A 21296-nucleotide genomic window follows, 5' to 3' on the forward strand; every position below is an offset into this window, starting at 1 on the left:
TGAGAAAAAGAAAAGCAAATCTAGCATTAACTCAATTAAAAAGTCAAACTAAGACCTTTCACTTTATGATAAAATCTACCTGAACAAAGTACACCACGAAAAGCAAGCTGTTTTTAATGACAGAAAAACAATGTAAATCCTACAGCCCGCTCTCAAGCCTATGAAATAATGTATTTCGAAGGAGAAAATAAATGTTATTTCAACAACTTCAATAGTTATCAAAGACGCTAACTCCCAAACGAGAAAAATCCGGACAGGAGCTGACGGAAAGACACAAGCCGCCCCGTTTTGCTGGAGCAGGTTTCTAGCGCCTCGGCTGGAAGAAACCAAGGCTCTTCGGGCTCCCTTAGCGGCCGGGAGCCGGGCCCGGAGGGGCAGGGGCTCGCCCCCCGCCACGGCTGAGCCGGGCGGAGACAGACCTCGAGGGGAAGGGGGGTGCCGTGAGGGGAAGGGGGTGCCGTGAGGGGAAGGGGGGGTGCCGTGAGGGGAAGGGGGGGTGCCGTGAGGGGAAGGGGGGTGCCGTGAGGGGAAGGGGGTGCCGTGAGGGGAAGGCGGGGTGCCGTGAGGTGAGCGAGGCGCGGCGGCGCAGCCCCTCAGGCCTGGGCGGGAACAGCGGAACGCAACTCTCCGCCCCCGCCGCGCAGCGCCGACCCGGAGCAGGAAGCAGGGGACGGCGTTCCTTGACCCCGGCGTGGTACGGGAAAAGCTCATGGGAGAAGGGATGGAGGTGAGGAGGCGCCGGAGAGGGAGCAGGGCGGCGGGAGCGGCGGGCCGGCCGGGCGGGAGGGAGGGAGGGAAGCAAGGGGCCGGCTGGGAGCGGGAGGGGCCATTGAGGCGTCCCCTCAGCCGCCCGCTCCTGCGGCGGGGAGCCCCTGCGCCTCGGCGGTGCAGCTCCCTCAAAGTACAGCGGGCCCCGGCACCTCTCCGGTAGTGGCGGGCCCCGGGAGCTGCCTGCGGCTCCGCCCGGGCGGCGAGCCGGGGCGAGCGGGGGAACCGCGGCCGTGGCGCAGCAGGGACGGGGCCCGGAGCCCCAGGCTGGTGCTGTGTGGCGACGGGGCAGAAGCGGTTCCTGAAGTAAGTTACCGCCTCCCTGTTTGTGCTAATGCTGTTGGAAGACACATAACTTTGTTTAAAGGGAGGGGTTTTTCCTTTTGTTATCTCTCTGCCTACCTAGCACAGACCTCAGGTGAAGGGGTAGCAGAGGTTTTTGTGAGGCGTTTTTGGAGAAGCAGTTTTAATTGGTCTGTTTGCCCCTTTATATTTTACCTGTTGCAGTGCAAGAGCGATACTGTCTGGAGAGTTTCTTTGTTGCCATTTACACTTCTATATGCAACCGGAGTGCACGACTGATTTTTTTGATGTGTACGTGTGTCCTGATTCGGGCTGGAACAGAGTTCATGTTCGTTTTGGTAGCTGGAGGAGGAGGCAGAGCCAGTGGTAATCACCCGATCTCTATCCCTGAGTGAACTACGAGACATGAGAAAGGATTTCAGCCACCATCCAGGTGAACACCTCCTTACCTGGCTGCTCCGATGCCGGAATATTGGCCAATCTGGGCCCAGCACTCCAGCTGTGCTCCCCTGCTTAAATTAAACTGTTTTTATCTCAACCCGCGAGTCTCCCTTTGCCCCTCTGATTCCCTCCCCATTCCCAAGTCGGGGGAGGGTGGGTGAGCGACTGCATGGCGTTCAGCTGCCAACCAGGCTCATGTCATGCCTTTTGGTTGCTTCTTTGTGGGTTTCGCTTGTTAAATGGGATTTCCTGATGCTTTTCATCCTGTGGCTGCTGTATGCAGACTAATTTGATAAAACAAAAAAAGAAACATTGGTGTTAAGAGACAGCTAAAGTAGCCTGGTTAGGAATTTAACAAATCAAAGATTTCTGTACGTAGCCAGTTGTTTTTATGTTTGTTACAATTTACAGGATTTTTCAGTGGTATAATGTTTAAGGTAAAGCTTGTACAGATATAATTTAAGATATTTACATTTGAAATGAACTAAACTAGAATTTTGCAGGCTTTGTACTGACATCTGAAAAATCCTTTGCAGACTTGTAGTTTCTATTTTGATAAAGTAAGGATTGCAGTTATGCTGTCTGGATTTTGTCCACATAAATAAGGCCATCTACATAGCAGATTACTAGCCTGTTGTTTGAGCTTGACTTCAGATGATAAGAAAACTGTATATAGTTTGAGTTCAGATTTTTCTCTCTATCTGGTACACTAGTGTTCTTATAAATCACTGAGATAAAGAGAACGGGTTTTCCTCTCTTGTCAGCTTTGTGTATAAATATCTCTGAAAGACCTTCCTCTGCTGTTTTTCTGTCAGTTACTAAGCAAGTTGTACCTAACGCACTCCTCCTCCAGTGAGAAAATGTAGTCCATCAAATCTCCTCAAACTGTAGAAAGATGATGAGGAGATCCAGACTGGAGTAATTCAGTGCAGTTATTTTCATAGTCCTGTACTGTGCTCCTAGCTCGGTTTAAATGTGAATGAGTCCGTGCCTCAAACTAGGGTTATAACTCACAGATGGGTGGGCTCTCATAGGTAGTTGTGTACTGAAGTGCTTTAATCCAGTGTTGGGGCAGTAGGTGGGGATGAATAGTTGTGGTGCTCCCTGCTGACTGACTGCCCTGTGATTGGGGTAGCCTCCTCTTAGTATGCTCCACATGTGTATCTTTATTTTAAGAATATATAGAGAGTAAGACCTTAAAAAAATCATTAAGTTGGCTTTGAGCGTGTGGAACAAGTTATTTTCTATAATGCATCATCTATGAAAGGTTTTTACTTCGCTTTCTTTTGGATCCTAGCTGCGTATAGGACACTGAAAGGGTGCATGAAATCAGTTGATCTATCAAAGCTTTTCTCAGTTCCCTGATTAGAAGGCTTATAAGAACATCTGGGTGGCTTTTTTGTGTGTGTTGTTTGTTTGTTTTTTAATAGTAGTACATGAATTGATGTGCTATGGGAAGAAGAATGAGTCTGGTGTTTTGGTTGGGTAGTTTGTTGTGTTTTTTCTTTTTTCTTCTTTTTTTTTGGTTTTGAGTTAAAATATTAAGATATTCCTTCTGACAATAACTGCTATAATAGCCCACATATTTTATAGTGAGCAGTGCATAGTTGGGGAAAGAACAAAACAAGTTTAATGAAAACAAACAACAAACCACACATCTGTCAAACCTGATGGTGTGTAGCCTCATATAGGAGCATCTTTTCTACATACATGAGAACAGGAAAGGAGAAGGAAAGGAATGATTCTTATAAAAATAATTTGTAAAGGATAAAAAGTAAAAATGGCTGTTTTGAAGCTTTAAGTTTGTTATCCCACAATTATGTAAATAGTAAATCAGTGACAGATCTAAGATTGCTAAGTCCTGAGTTTTGAGACAGGATGTGGTACTTTCACAGTGGCTCTTGTGACAGTGATTGTGCAAATTATTGTGGCCTTTCTATTCTGCTGTAATGCTAATGCTAATACTTCATTGAGTATCTAATGATTAATTTATAAAATGCTTTGAATATCTAACCTCCTGCGAAATTTCCAGTTAATGTATTACTGGCAATATCTAACTAGTTGTAACATAAGCAAAATAAAACACTTGGTTTTTTGAGCAGGCTCATGAATGATGCTCAAAATAGATTCATTTCAGTTTGGTTAATATGGAGGAATTTGTTTTCTGTTACTGTAGAAATATACTTAATTTCATGAGTGCTAGCATCCACAAAAATATTTAATACATAGGGACTATGAGGAAGAAAGAAGGAACAAAGTTATTCCAGAAGGAATGGTTAACATTTATGTAGGAAAGACTGTCAAAACAAGTTCCATAATAAAAAAGAAGGATCTACTGCAGACTTCAAAAGAGATTTATCCATTTTATTGACTGATATGTTTGCAAAGTGGCAGAGAAAAATTTACATGCCTTAGGGCATGGAAAACATGCATTATTAACTGTATTTTAAAAGGCACTTTAAATTAATTGTTGCCAGATGGGATGAGAAGATAAGTGTCCTGCACTGCAGATGGCCTCTTGTTTGACATTTATTGTTTACTAGTCTGGAGTCAGCTTTGGTGGATGAAGAAGGTTGATCTCTCTAAGGTTTGTACTAGAAAGCTGTTTTTATGCTTGTGTTCTGTAATGTAAAAGGACTGTGGAACTCAGAAGCCCTTTGTGTTTGGGCACCTTAAAGCACGTAACTGTGTTGCTGCAATCATATTTTAATGAAAAATTGTTTGATTCAGTATTGGTTTGCAGGTTTTTTGGGCAATAAAGATTACTTTTCCAGCCTGCATAATGATTTTGTATGGTCTAGGTCTTGTATGGTTTTTATTAGCATACATCTTTCATCTTTATTGTAAAGGCAACTTAGGAAATTAAGTAATTAAATGAGTTTGACAAAGTTATTGCTTAATAACATAACAGAGTCTAAGCTGTATTCGTAAGTATAGTACTTGACTTTGTTAATTAGATCAGAAATTAGCCCTTTCTATCAAAGCTAACATGCATTGTTAAACATAACATTAGGGTAACCTAGTAAAGCAAACATTTATTTTTACAATGCAGCTTCTTTTATGTCAAGTCTTGAAGTCTTGGTCTATAACTGAAACAATGTGCTTCTGAACAGCTTTGATCTTGGACTGAAGGATGAGCTTGAGGATGGGTTGTGTGGTTTTTTTTTTGTTGTTGTTTGTTTTTTTTTTTTATTCTCAGTTTTTACTTGCAGATGTTTGACAGAATCAAAGCATCTGATGAAGCTTCTGCTTCTTCAGCACAAGGTGAGAAGTTCAAAGTAAATGCTTTTGTTGCAATTATTATTTTTTTTTTAATGTAATAATTAACAGTAGAAGCATTAGTTCACCTTATAGTTTCAGTTACTTTGATTTCCTAAATTTCATTATGGAACTTAGATGGAAGAAATCACTTCTGAATCATCCACAGAGTTTCCATGTAGGTGTAATTTTATTGTCCTATAATAAGCTTTTTAAGATATGATACATTTTATCTTAGTGATCACAGATGTAGCAGTATAAATGTAGATTGCCTAGTCTTGATCCCAGACAAATCAGTAGAAAAATTCCCACTTACCTGAACCATGAAAGAGTAAAGCTTATTTTATGAAGCTTTTAGAGGAACTTTGAGGACAAAAGGATCTCTCTCTTCATACTTCCTTGAACTTACTAAATTTTTAATCTTCATTTAAAGTAGTAGTTTTGACAAATGCAGTGTAAGAGAAATAACTAATTGCAGGTAAAACCATTCCATCTCTTTGATACTCTCTTTTTTTTTTTTTTTTGTTTTGTTTTGTTTTTTTCTATAGGAATCGAAAGACATGGTGTTGAAGGCTCTCTACAACAGGACAGCGATAGCAGGTAAGTTAGGTGATGGATCTGTGTTGGGTTTGTGTGTGTGGTGGGGGTTTTGGTAGCAGGGGAGAGGGCTACAGGATGGCCCCTGTGAGAAGCTTCTCGAAATTGGACCCACCTCTGGCCAAGGCCGAACCAATTAGTGATGGTGGCTGTGCTTCTGTGGTAACATTTAATAAGGAGAACCTGGGTGTTGTGAGGGAGACACTTCTGGAATCACCGAGGTCAGTGGAAGAAAAGAGGAGGAAGTGGGGGGAGGTGTGCTGGAGCAGAGACTCCCCTGCAGCCCGTGGTAAGAGGGCAGGCTGTCCCCCTGAAGCACATGGAGGCTCACGGTGGAGCAGATGCTGACCTGCAGCCCATGGAGGACCCCACATTGGAGCAGGTGCCTGTGCCTAAAGAGGCTGGGACTCCGTGGGAAGAAGCCCTCGCTGTTATAGTTTGGCGCCAGGAGGACTGCAACACTCAGGAGGGACCCAGACTGGAGCAGTTTGTGAAGAGCTGCAGCCCATGGGAAGGACTCACATTGGAGAAACTTTGTGGAGGACTGTCTGCTGTGACAGGGACCCCACACTGGAGCAGGGGAAGAATGGGAGGAGTCCTTCCCCTGAGGAGGAAGGAGCAGCAGAAACAGTGTGTGAGGGACTGACTGCAGCCCCCATGCTGTGCCCCCTGCACCACTGGTGGGGAGGAGGTAGAGAAATTGGGCGCAAAGCTGAGCCTGGGAAGAAGTGAGGGGTGGTGGGATGGTGTTTTTAAAGATGTGGTAATGCCTCTAACTGTCCTACTCTGTTAAGTGGTGGTGTGGTGGTGGTGGTGTTTGAATGAAATTGATGTTCTTTTTCTTCCCCTAATGAGTCAGTCTTTTGCCCATGACCATAAGGGGTGAGTCATCCCTCCCTGTCCTTATCTCGATTCCAGAGCCTTTTGTTTTATTTTCCCTTGCTTATTCCTGAGAGGGAAAGAGTGAGCAACTGCCTGCATGGTGCTCAGTTGCCCTCTGGGCTCAAGCCACAACATGATCTAACTGGCATCTAGCTTACTGCTTACACAAGGTGAAATAGAAAGAATCTGTTTTTTCAACCTTGTCTGTTATCTTGCATGATGAATGACAGTGATGCAGTATAGATCAAGTGTACAGTGGAGGTCCTTTTTACTTTGTACCCATATACTATTAAAAACTGTGGGGAAGGGGTGTTGTAGTGCCCAAAACTAATGTGTGGGTGTCAAGATTTCTTTGTCTTGGGTCTATTTTTTTTAAATTTTAATATACTAAAAGAAGAATGTAAAGATGACTCTGCCTTTTTCTGGAGAGACAGTTCTCTTTAGATTTCAGCCAACTGAAATGGGCATTTGTGTTAGCTGTGGGTTCAACCTGTTATCCTTTGTTCTGCATTTCAGAAAAATTTTCTCTAGTGAAATTTGCTTGGGAATACCTTAAAATATGTAGTCCTATTTGCCATTACAATTCTGAAATAGAAATGTTTATCTTTCAAGTTTGTTCCAGCTCTACTGTAAGATACTTATTATTTCCATATTAAGGACATGAATTAAACGACCCAACTTGTCTTGGTAATATTACCTGCTTCTTTCAGTTTACGCACAGGAGAGCAAGAACATCCTCAGCCTGGAGTATCCACTGTGCAAAATAGACAAGGATACTGCAATTGTTGTCGTGTACACTACGGTAATCTGGAACAGGTGAGAAGGCTTATGCATAATTCAGCAACAGATAGCAATGAGTACCAAAAGGCTTTATCAGCTTATAAAATATCAGTCTTTACACTGAACAACCAATGCTGAATGAAAAATAATCAATTTGTGAATGGCACAATGTATGCACTCAGAAGAAGATACCCTTCTTATCTGTTACCTGTTAAAAAGATGCTGATGGAGTGACATGGCTACTGCGATCTGCTTTTCCAGAGTGGTACAGTGCTGTGCATTGCATCCATTAGGTTTATTCCTGTGGCTTTAATCTTGAGATTTGTATATATTGTAAAGTATTAGGGTTACTATGTTAGATATCAAGGCTAAAGACATTTGATCAACTATTTTCTGTTCTTTAACTCTGTCAGTCCCCTGTCTTTTAGACTTCTAAAATTAGAAGCTTATTTCATCTTCTGCGCTTATGAAAATTCTTTTTAACTTGACTGAACTATATGATGTTTACTCATATGAAGTTCAAGAATATTTTAATAGTAATATATAGAAACATTTAGAGTATTTGTACTAGTTGTAATAATCTTGTGAGTAACTGTCAGAGCTGCTAATTTAGGTTCCAACTCAGAAAGATGTTTCAATACATTTTAGTATTATTTGAGACCCCCTAAGCATGCTTAAAAATCCCATTGAATCAAGGCCTTAAAGTAGAAAAGGCTGAAGACTTTTCTTTTTATTTTCATAGCAGCCATGTAATGTTTGACCTGGAAAGTGATTTTTAGGAGGAGACCAGTGTGTTAGCAGTAGTATTAAACTAGTCATCTGTTTTATCTTTCACCAGCATGTTTTGAGCTCCCAACACAGACATTTTGCCACTTGCTGTAGGAATCATACGGACACCAATATCTTGGTGAAGCGTTTCCTGCAAGATGTTTTATGCTATCATCCCCACAGATACCATGACAACAGGTATAATATAGCTGGCCTTTTTTTTTTTTTTTCTTAAATGTGTTGGTCGAATATATGTATTATATTACAAGTTCTTATTTCTGTTCATCTGCTGAGCAGTAAATTTTGCCCATTTGAGGTGAAACTTTCACATTGAAGACAATTTAGAAAGGAGTTTGTTTATAGAAACGTTGTCCAAGTATATTGCTTTTGTATTGTCTCTGCACTTTTAAACTTTGTTTCACTACTTAAGAATTTGATACAACACAATTGATAACAATTAAACATGAAGACTATATAAAAGAGGAAATGTATGGGTCAGCAAGTATAATGGCAGACTGTACAGTCTGACGTGCATTTACAAATTCTTATAATTTGGACTTATATATATTATTAAGATTCTTATAAATCTGGGCTTTAAATATATATGCCAGTATATTTTATGGTATGTTTTGAAAGAGTTCATAATTTTGGTTTATTGTTTGTGGATAATGTCAGGTGAATATTTATATGTTTATTTTTAAGTTATCCTTGCAGTTCACGTATTCAGTTAATGCTTACATGAATTACATTAATTGGCCAACTCATTAATGTACAGTTTTTAAACAATGTTCTCTTTAGTTCTCATGTCTATGTTTGAGAGTCATAAGAGGGTCAGTGTGTAAGCTTTCTCTGTAGATGAAGGGAAATCAATTAAATCTGCAAGGCAGACAAAAATCTCAGTCTGAGCCCTGTACAGTGTATCTTGATATACAACTCTTCTACTTGTTTGTCAGATCTATGGAAGGATGTTTTGTGTGAATGTGGTCATATTGATACTATCAGGGATGTGACAGAACAAGCTAATAGGTGTGTCTGTGCCAAATTAGCCCAGGAAATGTACACATCACTATGAATAAGTAAATTAATCCTTCCATCTCAAGTAAATAAATTTAATCCTTCTATTTTAAGAACATCCACAATTTTTTGCGATGGAGAAAATACAGGATTCACTTTAAGGCAACACTTAGATGAAAAAAGCCATCTTCTGAGGTGTCACTAATACAAGGTTGTTGCTTTGGTGAACAAAAACTACTAACTAGGAAAAACAAGCTACCCATGTTCCTCTTAAGTTGTTGGAAGAAGGAGTAGAATGAGAAAAATAATGTACAAAATCTAGATGGAGAAGAGGGAGGAGTAATCCCAAATCTAGACAGGGTTTGGAGGAAAAAAAAGTGAAGATGGAAAGTATGAATAGATTTATGTTGCAATCCTGCTCTGAAAAATGACTCAAAAAACCATCACATTCTTAACTGACATCTGAGGTAAGAATTGGATTCTCTTTGTTCTTACATAAAAACATTTGGGTTGATACCAGCTTCGCTCAGTTCTTAAATACCTGATTTTACTATTTAGCTGAATTCACACAAGGGTTCCTAAGAGTGTCATTTAAAGGGATTATAGAAATATTTGTAAGACTTGATTTGGTTTGCAGAACTAGTATACCTAGTAGTGATGTGCAAAAAGGAAAAAAACTGTTCAGAGCTTTAACTTATACTGAATTTCAAAGGATATTGGTGTTCTGCCCCTCCACCCAGTAAAAAACCCCACAAACCAACAAATCATTCCTTCCTCAAGACTCTTGTTGTAGAAGTTTCTTATGTAAAGAAATAATATTGAGCATTCAAGAGAGTAAATTTTCATTCTGCATTTGGGGGTAATTTGTAGCAAAACTGTCAGAAGTTCCTAAATGTATAGAACTATAATTCTATTCTCTCCACCCCAGAGACATTTGCTTATAAATAATTTTTGAAAAATGGATATAGTCTGTTAAGCGAGCTAGAAGCCTGGGAATTTACTAGAGTTTATCCATACCAAAGTCTTATTTAGTCCTATATTCAGTCTTCCAGAAGCATCCAGATGCCAAGTGCTTCACTCAAAGATGGAAGAACTCTGAAATTTTCTCACTTAAAAGATCTTAATAAATCTTAAGATATTACTACCCTTGGCCTTCACTTTAGGTCTAATTCTGATCTGTAAGATTTTGAAAAGATTTTGAAGTTTGAACAACAGTGCTTTATCTCAGAGCTTAGGTAGACAAGAATGCATGCAGCAGTAGGGTACAGCAGTTCAGCTGACAGGCATTGTTTGATCATCTGTTGTATTTGATTACATTGCATTCATATGATAATAAAAATAATTTTTTTTTTCCTTAATTTTTCATTATATGAGGTTTTTCCTTTTGCTTGGTCAGTCCTATAACCCTTATCTGTACTCTGATTAATTCTGTCCCCTTTTCTTGGATAACTGGAATTCCACTGTATCCTAAAAGATGATACAGCTTTGAGGAAAATGTTATATTTTTGGAGTACACAAGGAATATTGCAGGTTGTGTGGTTGTGTCATAAAACTCAATTAGTTCTCTCTTAAAATAATGCATCTTGAGCAGGGAGGAATTGTATACTGCTGTTAGTGAATTGATGTGGCTTGTCAGAGTCATGTAAAGTATGTTGTAAGTTTTATCCCTTGTTCATCAAAATTTGACTGAACATCCCTATTGCGTTTCTTTATTTAAGTTATTCAGATGATCCTTTTAGGATTTCCTTGTCATTTGAAGATTTTAATACTTTACCCTTCAAAAACTTTGAAACGGGCAAGTAAGTCATCAAACTTAGCCTGAACTGGGGGGCGTTCTGCTTCTAGTCTTTTGTTGTGGTGATGAGTGATTGTTCAACCCTCATATTTGGTATTAGCAACCAGTCCTTGGTGTTTGATTGGGCTTTTTTTTCACTCCTCCAATGATTATTTAGCTTTTTAATAGACTCCCAGGGACCTTAATGAAATCCTTTCGCATATCAAAGTAGTAAATCTTTTCTTCTTTATCTACTCCTTTATTACTGCCTAACACATGGTCCAGTGAGATGCAACTTTTCCTTTTAAGAAACCTTGATGGTGACTAGATCTTGTAGTGTTCCAGCTATTTTATTCTATTCTAATTGTTGTTACTTGAGCTAACTTGCCAGGTACAGCTCTAAAAGCTTTTAGTTGCTATGAAACTTTCTGTATTGCCACCTATAACTTGATTATGTTTTAAAATGTTAGCAATGTATTTACCACCTTTCCAGTCTTTCGTAACTATTTATAATAGAAAAGTTTTGTTTTCACATTTTTTTTCTTCAGACTTTCAGCCTGTGATTGTATTTCATATGCATTATCAGGAATAAACCTAAGGTCTGTGGCAGGTACTTCCTTACTTTCACTTAAATTGTGTATTATTACAATATGTAAGGGTATATACATTCACACATACTTCACTCTTACACAAACACACACTCTCTCCCCACACACTTTTCACAGGTACAGGAACATGTGCGTGTCTTGTACATGCTTTTGAACACTGTAAAATTATGACAAGTTGGATAGGCATGGTGGCCTTACTTTCTAACCTCTGGAAAGTAAACAAAGGTAAAATTTTGCAACATGAATTTTTCAGCCTTTAGTGTTTGAATGGAAGAAAAACATGGACACAACTTGACCTATGGAGCCATAGGTAGTGAGCCTGTAATAACAAACATCTTGTTTTGGGGTGCATGTTGATACAACTTGCACCATTAGTTCAAATCAAGTTTTGGCAGTCGATATTTGAGATGTACATCACCTTAGTGAATGAAGAATAATATGCTCATAGCCGAAGTAAAATATAAGTTACTTCATTGTGAATAGCATGCAGTGCTTTATCACTTTTCATGTAGCCCAGTGTGATTTTTGTTATGAGTTGCAGTGACTGGAGGGGTCCTTTATCTTCAGGATGTTCATGTGACTGCCCTTGTGTTTCCCTGGATGGCTTTTTTTTTTTTTTTTTTTCTTGACAGAAAGTGCTTAAGTGCTTCAGTCCCTCCACTGTGAAATAACTTGTAGGACTTGGTCTTCTTATAACTTTAATTTCCATGCTATTTTGTATTAAAAATCTGTTTTCTTTATGATTGTTAATAGCTCTGTAGTTCTTCTCACATGACCTCAGTAAATAGGGATTTTGTCACTCTTGGTACTTAGTACTCTGAGGCAGTCTGGGAGCTGTTAGTAATTTTGAGAGGCTGTGGAAAATGTGTGATGTTTCAGAAGGACTGGGAAAAAACAAATGTAGCGATTGTCAATTATCAGTAGGGCAGAGAGAGGATCTGCCCACAGAGTTCATTGCTTAAATTACAGCATTTCCCTGAGAACTGTATAACCAAACTGTTCATAAGAATCTAGAAGACAATGAAGTGACGAGTAATGGTTACTGCTGATTCAGTCAAGAAAAATTGCAGCAGGCCATCCTAATTTCCTCTTTTGACAAGATAACAGACCGTGTGAATAGAGGAGAATCATCCATCTTGGTGCCATCTGTCATGTCATATCTATCATGCCATCTGAAAAGCCTAGCTTTTGGCATGTTCTTGGATGAGGCTTATAAGCAAGCTAAGGAAAATGTGCTTGGAGGTTAAAGGGTAATGAAATTAATATGTAGCTGGCTGGAAACCTATTTTCTTAATTGTTAGTGGCACAGAGAGAGAGAACAAAATCTAATGGTGGATCATGAGCCCTATCACTGTGCCTTATCCTGAGGTTTGAAGTTGGTATTTTCAAGTATGACTTATTGGGGGGAGGGGGGAAAGAAGGGAAGGAGTTTTGTTTGTTTGTTTTGGTGGTGATCCTATGAATTATGCTTTTCTGGACTAAATCTTGTTAACTCTGTAGAGTTCAAGTGTCAGTTCTAAAGATTTTTTTTTTTTTTAAACATTGGACAAGCCTATCATATATATTTGTTTGTTTGTTTGTTTTTTCCAACTATAAAACAGTTCTTCCAAGCTGAGAATTCTTCTTTTATATGTCATCTCTTGGTAAAAAGCTGAGACATAGCTATATTCAGATAAGTTCTCTTGTGATTGTTTTTCAGTGTGAAGTAGTTAGTTAGAAATACTTGCTACAAGTTTGCTTGGTATCAGCTGGCTTTATTAATAAATAATGTCTGAGACCTTCAAGGACTTCCGCACATGTTGACTATTAAGCACTGCTAATTCTGTTGGCCCCTGACTGATTTTTAACTTTCAGTAAATGTGAAAGCTGAATGTTTATAGTCAAGGAAATTACTGTACAATAACATTTATTCACAATACTTCTGTTAGCAGATGAATGCACCGTAAGAGGTGTGTGGCTGTCTGCCATGCACCCATTTGAGTCTCGCAAGGTCTGGTTATAACTTTAAAATGAAACATAATATTCTCTCTTCAGTTATATTTACCTTTTTAAAAATTATTTTGATTGGATTTTCCCATCTATTACACATTGAAGCTTTGTGGGTTTCTGTGTTGCATAGGAGAAATAGTCTGTATCTGTCTATTCTGTTAATTCTGCAAGACATAAGCACTTGTATTTGAGACAGTCCTAAAGACAGAACTGCCACTTACAGAATATCTAAAAATCTGCTGTTGTCACAGTGAGGCTGAACAATCATAACTTGGCTTCTTATAGAAGTGAGTCAGAAGCTGTGGTATGTCTGAGAAACAGTAAGCATGGAATTCCTTGGCAACATGTGCAGAGTTCCTGTCAGGCAGCCATGTTTTGTAGGGAAAAGGGATAATTGTACTTAATAGTATTTTTATACTGTGCCATATTATAATGTTCCATTTCTCTACAAAAGTTCGATATTAATTAATGATAGTTTTACCAGTAAAATAACCTCTTTATAAGCTCACAACTTCAAACAAAGGAAATATATTTAATTTTTATTGCTTTGCTGTATTTATAAAATGATCCTAATATATGTTTGGCCATTCTTAGTGGGTGGTTGCATGAGGAAGGTAACTGACTAATGCCCAAATTGTTATCTTTAGCTTTGTGGAATGTTCCCCCTTCCCCTTCTACCCTTTTTTAAAATGGAATATCTCTGCTAAAGTAGCAGGACTGGTAACTTGAGGTTGTTCATTAAGTGAACAAACACTCTGGATAGTTACTCTTTTTTTTTTTTTCCTCCTTTTTTTTTTTTTGTTTTTTTTAAGAACACTATTGTTTGAAAAATCTTAAGCATATTTACAGTCTTTATATAAAGGTGGTATTTTTGCTTCCCCTGCAGACCAAGCTATGATGACATGCCACTCCCCATCACTTCAGAGGCTGCTAGGATTGCTTGCCTGTCCCCAGAAGAGATGGAGAGACAGAGGAAGAGAGACAGACAGGAGATTTCCAGCAAAGACAAGGAGTCCATTGGTGAAATAAGCTCTTCTGCTCCCTGCCTGTCTCAAGAGGGCACAAAGAAAACTTCTGTAACACAAGCATTTACTAAAAAACTAGAAAGAGGGCAGGAACATGTTACAAGAGTATCGCAGCAGTCCATGGGTATTTGTAGCAATGAGAAATGGGATACCCTGAAAGATGCTCAGATTGCAAATTGTAGCCATGAAGGCCAGTTTACAGCTGTGAGCAGGTGTGATAAAACAGGAATGGAGGTATGCAATAACAATGTGTCATTGAACCCAGGCTTGAATCCTGCTCTGGCATCACTTCACCAAAAACACCCTTCAGTTTCTCATCAGAATCTTATGTACAGCCACAGCAATTCTTTATGTATTACCTCAGGTCAATCTCTCTCAAAACGAGATGGTTTACGAACTCAGGATGAAATTTTGGTGTCTGATTTCCATCTCAGGGATACTGTGGGTATCAGCAGCTCCTTAGATCTTGGGACATCCCCACAATTCGCAAGATGCAAAAATGTGAAGACAAACAGAGGTGATGAAAGTTCAGTAGGTGAAACTACTGAAGATGTTATTCTGAAATACTGCTGTGGAACTACATCTGAAGAAATTTATTTCAAAGAAGAGAATAATCCCTGTTTAGCTGTTTCATCACTTCTGGACCATACTTATTTGGAGGGTTCTGAAATGAGTTTTGACTGTGATGTGCCTATTCAGGAAGGAACCGATTTACCCAAGGCAGCTATAAAAGATATAGAATTCCTAAAAGAGGTCCAAATAAGTTTGCAAGATAAAGACTATGAAACACAGCTGTCTTCTGTTTTAAAAAGTGAGTCAGTAGAGAAAACAGGAGCAGTGAAACAGGATGTTGTTCATACTGAAGAACCAGTTCTTCCAGCTCTGCCTCATGTGCCTCCTTCTTTTGTGGGAAAGACTTGGTCTCAGATAATGTATGAAGATGATATAAAAATAGAAGAACTTGTGCGTGATTTCAGGGAAGGTCGTTTTCGCTGCTACTTTGACAGTGAATCCTCAGCCAACTGTACAGGGAAGAGAATGAAGAAAAAGCAGAAGGATGAAAAAAAGAACAATATTGTTGAGGATAATAAAACAGAAAGTGCATCAGTTAAAGCATTGCCAGAATTTAATGATTCTTTAAGTGGTGGCTCTGATTTTGATAACCCATCTTTAGTCTCAGATACACTATGCAACCCACAAATTCTTAAAATGCCTAGGAAAAGGACATGGCGCCTGGCTTCAAGGTGCCAGGTGGTTAAAGTCAGCCATGGCACCCAAACAAGTCTATTGAACTACCCTGTAGCAAAAAGAAAAATGTCTAGAAGGGAATCTGAGCCAGCTGATCAGAAAGCAAGCAGCATGTGGCCAGAGAATGAAAAAACTCCAAACATGAAAACTAGACTATGTGCCCTTAAACTGCCTGAGTCCTACAGCAGGATTATGAGTCCTGTACAGCCCAAGACAGTGGTCTATGTGCTTTCGTGCCCAGAGATAAAACAGTGTAAAGGTAAACCTATAGATATTCCCAAAATGAGGAAAAATCGTAACTCCACAGTTGTCAAGGACTCTGTAAGGTATAAATACAAACAGTGTTCTTTTAAGTATTATGACCCACTGACAAATCGAATTCTGAAAACACCTCCAAACAGTACAGTTGGAGAAAAGGCCAAGAAGCCTTCCCATGTTCGACAGCTTTTCAGAAGTCTCAGCTTTGATGCAAACATGAGGAAACTAGATGATGCACAGAGAGAAAGCACACCATCAAAATCATTCAATTGGTCAAGCTTCTGTAGTTCACCTTCAGCATCTTTCCTGCCAGATCCAGATAAAGGGAATGATGCAGCTTCAAGTCAAAAGGCAGATGGATCTTCTCTTTCCACAGAAAGAACAGATTGTCTGGTATCTGGTCACTCTGAGAACTCTTTTAAACACCTGATCATTTCGCCTGTGAACTCTCACCAGCCTGTGGTAGAAGGAGATGGTAGGTTAACTCCATTTAACAGTAGAGTTACCAAAACTCCTCTGACCTCCGTCAGGAGTGAGCGGTTAGAGAGAGAGAATCCAAAGGCAATCTGGCAGAGAAAAGAAGGCACTAATAAAGAACCAGTTTTTTCCAGTAAGGCTGCAGGACCTGTGTCTGTCAGATGTACTGTTGGGAGGAGAGGAAACAGAGTAACCAGAGGCAAACAAACTTCCAGAACTAAAAAACAGCAAAAAGGGGGAATGAGAAGGAAACTTTGTCCTCGTGCCCAGAAATCTGCTTTTTCCATCCAGAGGTGCCAGACAAGGAAAACTACAGTGGGAAAGCACCTTAAGAAAGAAAAGCCTGATGCTAAAAAATTAAAGGTGAGGAGGAAACCAAAAAGGACCTTTCTGAACTCAACAGTTGTCACAGGTATTCCTGAAAAGAGGCAGAAAGTCACATCAGAATCTTTTCCCAAAAAGCCAGAGTGAGTTTCTTCCAAAGTCAGGAACTGGGAAGTAAGTGGAGATCAGGGTCACCCTAGCACTGTGAACCAGTCCTCTAGAAGAACTTCTCCTGTACTGTTACTTCAAAACTGTCTTGTTCTACCAGGTGAGAGCTAGCAACCGAAAGAACTTTTTTTTTTTTTTTTTTTTTTTTTTATAGCCAGCACCTGGAAAAAGATTGAGGAAAAGGAAAGGAAACAAAAGGAGGTCATAGACAAAGCAGTTGAAGTGCTGGAGCTGCAGAAAGTGAAAAGCCAGTCTAATGTGAAACAGTTACAACTGTAAACTCAGCTCTTGTTCCTGGAATATGGGGACATAATGTATTGCACTGTCCTACTGTGTAAAGCTGCAGAAGTTGTGCATTTGTGTTAAAAAGCACTTAGAATCCTATTTACTAGACTCTACCTGTACATCAGAAAAATGAGCTTGAATAGTATCATATTGTTTTTATGGTATTATAAGTGCGTAATAGTGCACTAAAATAAGGTAAATAAGAAGCTGTATTAATTAATTGTGCCTATTCTAATTTTTTCACATAATTCTAAAGTGCAAAAAATGACTTGGTTGTTACACTAGAAATTAAATGCCGATACATTAATCTGGACTCAATTCTGTGTATGTATTTTGTGTCTGTGTATATGCACACCTCCTTCAACACATGATATATACTTGCCTATGGAATGGCATTAAAATTAATACAGTATGATACAATTCAGATCAATTCAGTGCTTTCTGCAAATTAAATATAATTGTACATGTTTTTATATTGACTTTTTTTCTTGAAACCATGTCCAAAGCAGTTACTTTGGACAAAAAGTCACTGTGGGCTCTCATCAAGCAATAATGGACCATGCTGGTAAGGAAATATGTGTCTCTAGGGCACTGTTCGAATTGTGGTGGCTAAAGTGAAATCTCAAATTCCAAAACAAGTACAGGCGTAGGGTTTGGGTTTGGGGTTTTAATTTATTTTTTTTAATTTTTTAGATATTGATTTAAGCTTATAGGTGAATTTCATATTCCTTAGTGGGGAGGTGGAAAAGTTATAGTACAAACAAATAGCAGTGAGTTTTTCTAGAATTTCAACCTTGAATTTGAGTTTCTGTGCTTTTGATTTTAATTGGGTGTACTATTGGTTACATTTTTATGTACTATAGTTGCAACCTTCTTTTTAAACTTTTAATTAAATGATTAAATTAACCTAAAGCAGCATCCATCTAAATGTATTAGAGTTCAAATATCTCTTTAAACCGATATTTAAATATCTGTTTATTTAGTTGAATTTAAATTATATTCGATAGAGAATCAAATTTGGCCACTGATGCTCTCTAACTACCATGATTTTATGACAAAAAGTATTGTATTGTTCTGGTTTAGGTTTTTGGTTTTTTTTTTATTAACAGTTATTATGATGACAGCTTATTGTGTTTGAGACATAAACCCCAGTTTTTCAGATGTTACTATGCTTTAAAATCCAAGATTAGTTGTTCATTTGTGTTAAGCATATAGTTATACATCAGAATCAGGGCTCTGGTCTGTAAATCTGCAATTTGGTATATTATATAATCTATTTTACTTTAAAGGTCTCTGTAAATTCTATAGTTGTATAATAGATCTTTCTGAACACAAGAAAAACAGAAAAGACTATACCCTGCTCTTTCTGCCATTGAACATAATATCTGTGCATTTGTCCCTGAAAAAAACAAAATCATTCTTGATTCATTTTCTGAAGTGTCAAGGGTCACTCGTTTGGATTGGGATAAAGGTGGACTTTGAAATTTTTTGTTTTAATATACAGTATCTGAAGGAAATATAAAAGCTGTCATCATAAATCACTTATTCAATAAATATTTTGGGGATTTTTTTTTTAATGTATGTGCATATTTTCCAAAATAAATAAAAGAAGTGCATGTACTTAAGCCAGCTGGAAACTAAGTTCCTTTACAAGTCAGATGTGGTCTGTTAGGAGGTTTGTTGTTTTTTCTTTAATTTATTTTATTTTTAAAATAAAAGCTTATGTATATGGATAAATTTTCCTATAGCTGTCAGTAGACAAAATCTTAGGACCATATTGCAAGTCACTGGAAAATGAAGGGTTATATGAGTTCTTGTAGCCCTCTTAAGTAATTGTGCCTGTATAATTTAATATTTTGTCTAATATAAAACTGAGGGGTTTTTTTTAAAGCAAAGTTTTAAAAGAATGGTTTTTATAGAAAGGCTAATTTTTAGATAAAGCAAGAGAAGATTTTTTTAAACAAAGTTTGTTTTAAAGCAAAGCTTTAAATTAACTCTATAGATAAGTCCCATTCTAACATATTTTTATGATACAAGAATGTTTTCCTAACTTCATCTTATTTTTCACAATATTGTACACATGAAGAGCATGAATCGTTTTGTGTGTGAATAAAGTTTAATGTACATTGTACTTTAAGATCACTAGTGCATATTTATTTACAGCCAAAAATACTGTTCTCCATACTCATTCACTGCAAGCTTGTGTTTCGCCAGCACAAAACTTTTCCTTGAAACCTTGAGTAATAAAAATATCGAGGACTATAAATTGACTAACATTTTTAGCCTGTAATGTCTCTTTGTAAATAATAGACCCCCTTGTCAGGGTGTGTTTTGTTTGTTTGTTTTTTTAAAGAAAAACATGTATTAAATAAAAGTGTAAATAGCTATATATTTTCCTTAAAAACAAAACACAATAACAAGTATGAAATGTAACAATGTCTTTTAAATAAGAGTTGGTACAAGTCTGGAAACGTTTGTGTGGTTGACAGTGTCAAAATAAGATTTACTATAAGCTTGGATGTTATTCTATGCCTCACCTCTGACTGTTTAGAAACCTCTTCTGTGCATGCTCAGCGACTACTAGGAAAAAGAGGGGAGATTGTGGTATGAGAAGAAAATGTAGAAACTGGTTTGGAAAGAGAATTGATGAAGATATGTGCAAAACAAAAAATTGCAGAGACGCTCAAAATACCATGTGCATGAAAGGCAGAGATTCTGCTGCCATTGTTGTATAGCATGTTTCATTAGCATCATGGCTGAAACTTTGAAACATGACTGTGAAGTCTACACCAATGGAAGACTTCAGAGCTGAAATACTTTCTCACTGAAATTGATGGGAAGAGTGTTGGTTGGTTTGGGGTGGGGGGTGTTGTGGTTTTTTAACATTAGTGGACAAAGATGTTTGTCAGTATGATTGCATGGCTTAATCTAGTGAAGCAAGAAAAGGTAACTGGATTAAAAAGAAATAAAATCATGCTTTTTGAATAATAGGTAGCAGTTACATAATAGCAGTTACATAATAGGTGGCTACCTACATAATAGTTGAGGAAAATGTTATTTTTTTTCAATGCATATGTAATTTTGACCTTCTGCAAGTTCATACTTGTGTTTTTTTAGACAGTTCATAATTTACAAAAAGGCTCTCTCCCCACAAAGTACTCATTCAACCTTTTAAAATTATCTTATTCTTAAGCAGCTTGATTTTTATTATTTACTTGTATTGTGAACCTTGAGTGTGACCCAGACTCATACTGTGCCAGGTGCTAACTCAATATAGACTAGCAAGTCCCCAAAACTTTAGATGTCTGATGCTTGTACCTAGCAGTTACTCAGTTCCTTTTCTGATAGGATATTTACTTTCTAGTTCTTTCTGACAAGTTTGCGTCTAATGTGCTTGTAGTATGAAAGTGCTGCTCTCTGTGACTGATAAAATAAAATATTAGTTGTATTTATAACGACCCTACGACTTAATCTGAAGTTGTGCCTAAGTTTCATGCTAAATATGTGCCCAAATTGAAATATGGGGTTTTGTGGTTGTCATGTTCTCGTACTTGGTGAGGCATTTAGCAATACTCTTGCTCAATGCTATGATTTTTTTATCTGCTTCTCTGTCTCTACTGTCTGGTCATTTGACACAATGTGAGCCTGTAAAAATACAGTGATATTACAAACTTGTCCAGTGCTATTGCTGGATGTTCTTTCTTTTTATCTTCAGCTCATTTAATTTCAGATTTATTGTTTCCATGTTTTGCCTCAGTCATGTGTTTGGATTTTTTTTTTTTTTTAAATATTGTGAAGAGCTAAATCACAGGACAGGATATTCTATTTGGAAGTAAATCAGTGACAGGTAACAGAAGTGGATGTTGTCTTCATCTGAAACATAGAGGATGAGCTGGTATATATGCTCCTGTGCTTGAGAGTCCACTGAATATGTGAAACAGGAGTGGGATGGTGATTCTTGATTTCTTTAGCTGTTGTGTTTTCTCTTTCTCCTAGGGTAACTGTCTGAGAATGGAATAATCTGACTTCATACTTATTCTGGAAATAGAACAGTGTTTCAATTGTTGATATTTTGGGGACAGATAAGTAGAATGGGTCTCACTTGCTAATAAAATTAAAATCCCAGAAGGATGTATCTGCTATGAATTACAGCATTGCTGATAATATTTGTCAGAAAACTTTGTAGTAGCATAGGTCTGAGCATGCCCAGAAGCAAAGGTTTTGTTCCTTGTTTGCTTATACTTTGCAGTTAGGAATTTATCATTCCTTCAGCAGAAGAAATCTTGTTTTAATAAAATAAAGACAATTTGCATTTTTGTACTTTATTTG

At 38.0% G+C, this 21296-nt stretch overlaps 1 protein-coding gene across 4 annotated transcripts; it reads left to right on the plus strand.

Annotated features, from left to right (window-relative positions):
* Positions 1-572: 572 nt before the first annotated feature.
* Positions 573-20425, plus strand: ZDBF2 (zinc finger DBF-type containing 2). 4 transcript variants are annotated; one of them, XM_042784285.1, is made up of 8 exons: positions 573-727; positions 1276-1504; positions 3990-4099; positions 4725-4776; positions 5319-5370; positions 6960-7065; positions 7868-7995; positions 14069-20425. In XM_042784285.1, exons 3-8 carry the CDS (start codon positions 4076-4078, stop codon positions 16659-16661), a joined length of 2955 nt encoding a protein of 984 aa, XP_042640219.1. In that variant the 5' UTR covers positions 573-727; positions 1276-1504; positions 3990-4075; the 3' UTR covers positions 16662-20425. The 4 variants fall into 4 exon arrangements, with proteins under 4 accessions (XP_042640219.1, XP_042640223.1, XP_042640220.1 ...); XM_042784286.1 differs by lacking the exon at positions 1276-1504 and having other exon boundaries at positions 689-727; XM_042784287.1 differs by lacking the exons at positions 573-727; positions 1276-1504 and adding an exon at positions 1050-1074.
* The last annotated feature ends 871 nt before the right edge of the window (positions 20426-21296 follow it).

The sequence above is a fragment of the Tyto alba genome, unplaced genomic scaffold (assembly GCF_018691265.1).
Source record: "Tyto alba isolate M040663 unplaced genomic scaffold, T.alba_DEE_v4.0 Super-Scaffold_7, whole genome shotgun sequence".
NCBI lineage: Eukaryota > Metazoa > Chordata > Aves > Strigiformes > Tytonidae > Tyto > Tyto alba.